Genomic DNA, 6,429 nt, shown 5'->3' with positions numbered 1-6,429 from the left:
TAAGTTACAACACTGCACCCCATAGCAAAAATAAAGTTGCTAGTTTATTGAATGGAACATACCACCAATAGTTACTATACTTTGTGGGAAACTGGGAGTCCAGCTGTATTATGGGGTCAAACTCTATCATTGCTATGCTATATCATTGGCTATGAATAAAACCAGGATGCATTTCTTTTTGCCTTTATAGAACTTTCAAAGGAAATAAATATGAAACCTTGAAATGAACTTGCACTATTCATCTAAGGAATGTATCCAGTGAGCGTACATTTTCATTGGGCCAAAGATGGATTTAGATATTTAGGAATCTTTATTACCTCATCCATTTCACATAGTGTAATTGACAATAAAGATTTATCCTAACATATTTTTTAAGATTAATTATGGAACTTTATACATAGAAACAGGATATAGCTTGTAATAGAACAAAACTCATGCACAGGTATTTCATTAGAGGCACTACCATTTATAAACCAAGCATCTCAGTGGGAATTAATAAAATGGTGCATAATGGTGGATGAAATTTACACTCAAACAACTGGATCTTCCAAACTCAATATGAAGGGCATTGAAAATAGCAGGTTCAGGACAAAAAACACAATCAGTATCAAATATGTGATACACTACAATCACAGAATATCATTTGTAATGATACAGCATACTACTGCTGCTACAGATGATGTCATATAAACTAGTGCACATAAACTATCATAAGCAAGCATGGGTGTAAGTATACAACTTCCTACAAAGAGGCAAATACAGGAGTTTACAGTAAGTACAACTTAGCTATGGTAAACATTACGGAAATATATGTATTTAAACTTGTAAATAATATTAGAAAGGTATATGGTGTGAACCATGTGCCTACTCAGCAAAGCAACATTGTGGTGCAGCAAGAGAACAGCTATTACTAAATTACTTCAAACTGCAAAGATGATCACATTTACACTACTTTAATAATATTTGAGTGGTTCACTCACAGATTGTGCTGTTTTGGGACATTTCAAGGCAAGGATGGAAGAAGATTGCATAAGGCTGCCACATTTGACTCCTATCTGATTGAAAGAGAACAACCCTTTACATCACTTCCATCTACTTCTGAGCTACGTTGTGAAGCTATAAACAATGACCACTAGGTGGCAGTAAATTACTATAAAATTAGTAACAAATCCTACTGAGTCCAATACACTAGCTAAACTAATTAGCCTTTTTTCACACGTGTTGTCACTGTACAGGATTTCATTATCATTATCTTAAGAAGATTAGTTGCAAAGAGGTTCAAATTAGAACCAACTCAGTCACAAGTAACCAAGTTGCGAGAAAAGGTTGCTTGCGCGACACTGGCCAAAGGAGCATTTTAAAACCCTTCTGCTCATATGCGGCAGACAGCACACAGTTTATGGGGTGAGGGGTGGAGGACGAAGCCAACAGCTGATGTCAGATCCAGTTCACCCTCTGTAACGCCAGGTGGAGGAGCGAAATGAAAGCGCTGGAGGAGAGAGGTGAAGAAGAGGAAGAGCTCCATCCTGGCCAGACTCTCTCCGACACAAACCCTGCGACCTGCGAGAGAACAAGGAATAGTCTTCAGGTCATCTTCACGTAAATGATCTTGATATTGACAAGAAATGATACCTGAGTTAGCTAACCTGCAGAAAAAGGCAAGAAGGCATCTTTCTTGACAAACTTCCCATCCTTGTCCAGGAAATGGGCAGGATTAAAGGTGTGGGGGCTCTCCCATTCAGTCTCATCATACAGGACAGATGTCAAGAGAGGATACACTGTGGTCCCCTGCAGACAATGAAGAATGTAAGTAAAGAAAGTCTTCTATATGGGGGGGAAGTAGTATTCTGCAATATCATTTCAAAATATGTTTTAAAGGGTTTATGTGTAATTTATGGTCCAATGCTGAATTCTATCGTTCAGCCATGTCTTAACAACAAATCAAGGCCACTCCGCCTTCCTCAAGCACATGAATCCCCTCCCCTCCTTGTTATACATTTTTCTTGAACATGAAGATGGCTGTCTTTAGATGCGAAGCAACTCATGGACCTGTAAAGTAAATCACTCAGTGGCTACGTTTACATGCGCACAATAATGCGACTATTGCCAATACTGCGATTACGGGAATAGTCTGATTACGCCATTTACATGATTGCATAAACTGAACAACTCCCCGGAATAATCCCGTTTACATGACTTAAGTACTTATTTCGATTATGCAGAGAGAATGGTGGAAACGGGAGTAGGGCAGTTGTTGCTTCCCCAGGATGTCACCATCCGTCTCCTGTATTCCTGATGATTTGCACTGTAGAAACTTGGAAGCTGTGGAATAACCTACCAGCTTGGTGTGCACAAAAACACAGAATTTTGTGTGCCTATTTTGCAAGAGCCTGATGTTGGTTGTGCAATATTTAATCAAGGTACCTACATTGGTTGCGGTGAGCTTAATTGTGCAGTGCTTTGAAAATGTAAGAGGCTGCAAGAGGATCTGTCCTGCCGCCTAGGATATAGCGATTTCATCAACCAAAATATGTCCTACAGGCAGAGGTGGGGACTCGAGTCACATGACTTGGACTTCAATTTTAATTTATTTTATTTAAAAGGGACAATGTACAGTTAAAACATAAATGTTGCCATTTGATGCACTATACCAGATTATAGCTTTAAGCTAATTTGCATCTGTAGTCCCTTGGCAGGTCACAAAAATACAACACAGTAACAAGACAGATTAAACAGTATACAGGGATGAAACACCACAACAACATGGCTACACACGTCTGCGTGCAACTCCCCCCACCTCCCTCATCCCACCTACGCCCACACACACACACACACACACACACACAAAAAGAAGTCTAAGGACCAAATTAGTGGTTGCAGAGCTGAGCAGCTTTTAACAGATTTTTTAGGTTAGATTTGAAGACTCTGAGAGAGCTACTGCTCTTTACGGCTTCAGGTAAGGTATTCCACTGGTTTGTGGCTCTTACAGAAAAAGCAGATTGCCCCGCTACAGTGCGGCGAAATGGTATGGTACAATCTCGTATGGAGGATATTCTAGTGGATCTGATGGAATTTGACGAGCGAGCGTGGACAAAAACACATAATGGCTGTGGGGCCAAACCATTTAAAATTTTATAGACCATACACAAATTGGCGAATAACCTAAAATTCTCAAAGCTCAATAACTCATGTTTCTCAAGTATCCTACAATGATGATAACAAATTGGCTTTTTGTCCAGTGTTTTTAAAGTTTGTTTGTATAAAGACTCCAGAGGTCTCAAAGTAGATTCACCAGCCTGCCCCCAGCAGGTGATACAATATGACATGCGGGACAGAATCATGGCGTGCATAAATATCTTGGCTGCATCCAGAGAGAGACAATTTCTGATGTGTTTAAAATTAACTAAATTGTATTTTATGGTTTTAACCATTTTTTTGACATGTTTCTTAAAATTTAAATTTGGATCCAGAAACACGCCAAGATATTTAAATTCAGTAACTATATCAATTCGTTCACCATTAATGAGAATCTCAACATCAGGGATTTGTACCATGGTTTTAGAAAAAAACATACATTTTGTTTTGTTTACATTTAAACTCAAACATGATTGATCAAGCCAAAGAGTGATTCTCTCCAGTGCAGTTGTTAACTTAGCAGCTGCTAAGTCAGCTGTTTTAGCATGTACATGAACAACAGTGTCATCTGCGTACATCTGCAGATCGACATCAGCACACTGTTCAGCAAGATCATTAATATAAAGACTAAATAATAAAGGACCTAATACCGATCCTTGTGGGACTCCCATAGTACATGTCCTGTAACTGGACTGTGCATCACAGACTTTAACACATTGCCTCCTGTTTGATAAATATGACGACATCCAAGCCAGAGCTCTAGGCGAAAAATTAAATAAGTTAAATAGACTTATTTAATTTTTTAGACTTGACTTGATACATGAAGAGAAGACTTGAGACTTGACTTGACTTGGGTTCTGGTGACTTGGGACTTGACTCTGACTTGTACTTTGATGACTTGAAAAGGTTTCTAAAGTCTTGACTTGAGATCTTGTGTTTGTGTAAATGACTTAGATTGAAAGTGATGAGATTTGTTCCAGCAGACGACTGAATTTAAATTCTGTGTTCTGAATTTGTATGGAATGATTGAATTTAAGTTGAAACTGATTCTAGAAATCAAACTCATGATGCTCTTACCAAGTTTTTATCCTATTAAAACCATATTGCACTGAAAAGTCCTAGATATTTAGTTTTCTTTAAGATATTAAATTGATACTGGACTCTTGATTTGTTCTGACTTGACTTGCTGTTCTACATTTAGACTTGAGACTTGACATTAATGACGTGGACTTGACTTGGACTTGACTTGGTAATCTACATTTAGACTTGGGACTTGACATTAATGACATGGACTTGACTTGGACTTGACTTGGTAATCTACATTTAGACTTGAGACTTGACTTGAGACTTGTGCCTCAAGACTTGAGACTGACTTGGGGCTCGAGCAAAGTTGACTTGGTCACACCTCTGCCTACAAGCTGCTGTGGATGACAGATATTGGTGAGAATAACCCCCTAATCTAGCCCAGCACAGACTACAATTACCTTTTACCTTCACATGGTGAACTGGACACATGCGAAAATTGGTCACAGTTCAAGAAATGCGACTAAGGTGTATACATGTCCTATTAATGCAATTAAGATCGGAGTACTCCACATATCTTACTGCGATTATGCTTACTTTGACTATGAGCATAATCGCATTGTCATAATCAGAGTATGGTGTTTACATGGGTTCTGCCTTACTGGCATTATTGCCTTAATCGCATTATTGGTGTGCATGTAAATGTAGCCACTGACTGACTGACTGACTTTCTCCCTCATTGATATCCTCATGGTTAGCCTATCTGACCCCTAGTGGTTGTTAGGAGGCTTGGCAATGTCTACAGACAAAACACTGAACCAGGATCATTCACTCGCCTCCTCTCTGCAATACTGCTGAACTGTGTAGGCTGCTTCACATCTATGTTACTGTGTGTCCTTGTATTCAATCTGACCTTCTTAATAAAGTAACCCTGAAAGGTGACATCTTGGCTGGTTTTGTGAGGAAGTGATAAAGGGACAACGTTGGCCAGTCTCTGAGTCTCACGGATGACAGCATCAGTGTAGGGCAGGTTCTTCCTGTCCTCGACCCGAATCTGACGACTTCCTATCACCCTGCTCAGCTCCTCCTGGACCTGGTCTGGGAGATGAAAGGTGAGAAATTGACAAAGTTGTGAGCTAAAACATTTATTGTGGTGATCTTTGCCCCTTACTGACTAACTTAGTTCAGATGGCATTTCAGTTCAAATGTGATATACCGTATTTCCTCTAATAGTAGCCGGTAGTCAATTAAAAGCTGGGTCTCCGATAATGGCCGGGGGCGTGGTCGACACGAACAAATAAAGGCCGGCCCCAAATACAGGCCGGGAAAAAAAACAAAGGAAACAAGCGTGAATTCGCAATAGCTGCGACCTGGTGCCTGGCGGAAGTCTCTGGAGCATGCCTTCGTCGATTACCGTAATTATCGGTAATGGATTCCAGTAACAAAAAAACGGCTACCTAACAAACCCCAACAGAAGCAGATCAGACAACAAGGAGGTTTCATAGTAAAATATGAGCAAATATACTTATCAAACAGAGGGAATTAGAAATAAAGGCCTGTCTCTAATATAAGCCTGCTTCCAATAAAGGCCTGGTACCCTCTGCAGTTGAGGTAAATAAAGGCCCAGGCCAATATTAGAGGAAATACGGTAGTGCAAGCTATAAAACTGCATCATTAAACTTTAATTTTATTTTTTACCAGTGTTTATGTTTTTTCATTATCTCTATGTCTTTTACCTAGATGTGTATCTAGGCAAAAGATACACCTGTGATTATGTGTTCAGGTACATAAGCTGTGTACTGTATGTCTGCAGCTCCATACCCTGTACATTTGGATTCTTGGCCATAAGCAGAAGTCCCCATCTCAGTGTAGCTCCTGTTGTATCAGTAGCAGCACCGAATAGATTGCTAACTGTTGTCAAAAGGTTTGTTTTGTGGTGGTGAGTGTTCATATTCCCAGATTCCTGCACATAAAAATGTATCAGTACAGTTATTAAATCTAAAATCTGATGCAAAATGCAAATCCTGCTGAGAGATCTGAGGTGCTCTGTAGTTCACTGGGTAGAGAAAGCATGGCACAAAAAAGTATGAATAAATATTGACCATACACTACATGACCACACACTACAAATATGAAGAATAAGTTCTTATGTCCTGATTGGTGGGCAATTAATGCTTGCTTATTCTATAAGATAACCTGAATTGATTTGAAAGAAGAAAAATAGGGGGGTTAGGTTTATTTATATATTAGATTTATTATTTGATTTTGAAA

The 6,429-nt window shown here is 39.3% G+C and overlaps 1 protein-coding gene across 1 annotated transcript in view; it reads right to left on the bottom strand.

Moving 5' to 3' along the window:
* Positions 1-1,372: 1,372 nt before the first annotated feature.
* The window catches only part of LOC139656893 (cytochrome P450 2K1-like), a 29,618-nt gene continuing 24,561 nt past the window's right edge, over positions 1,373-6,429 (bottom strand). Inside the window, exons 7-10 of the mRNA XM_071534533.1 lie at positions 5,980-6,121; positions 5,072-5,256; positions 1,647-1,788; positions 1,373-1,560 (exon numbers count right to left, since the gene is read on the bottom strand). Coding sequence (XP_071390634.1) covers positions 1,373-1,560; positions 1,647-1,788; positions 5,072-5,256; positions 5,980-6,121 — 657 coding nt within the window. The remainder of the gene's footprint in view (positions 1,561-1,646; positions 1,789-5,071; positions 5,257-5,979; positions 6,122-6,429) is intronic.

The sequence above is a fragment of the Centroberyx affinis genome, unplaced genomic scaffold (genome assembly GCF_046629955.1).
Source record: "Centroberyx affinis isolate AG114_WGS23_722 - 3 ecotype Tasmania unplaced genomic scaffold, CSIRO-AGI_Caff_v1 ptg002570l_1, whole genome shotgun sequence".
In the NCBI taxonomy this organism is placed as follows: Eukaryota; Metazoa; Chordata; class Actinopteri; order Beryciformes; family Berycidae; genus Centroberyx; species Centroberyx affinis.
This window is presented reverse-complemented; position numbering and strand designations above follow the sequence as displayed.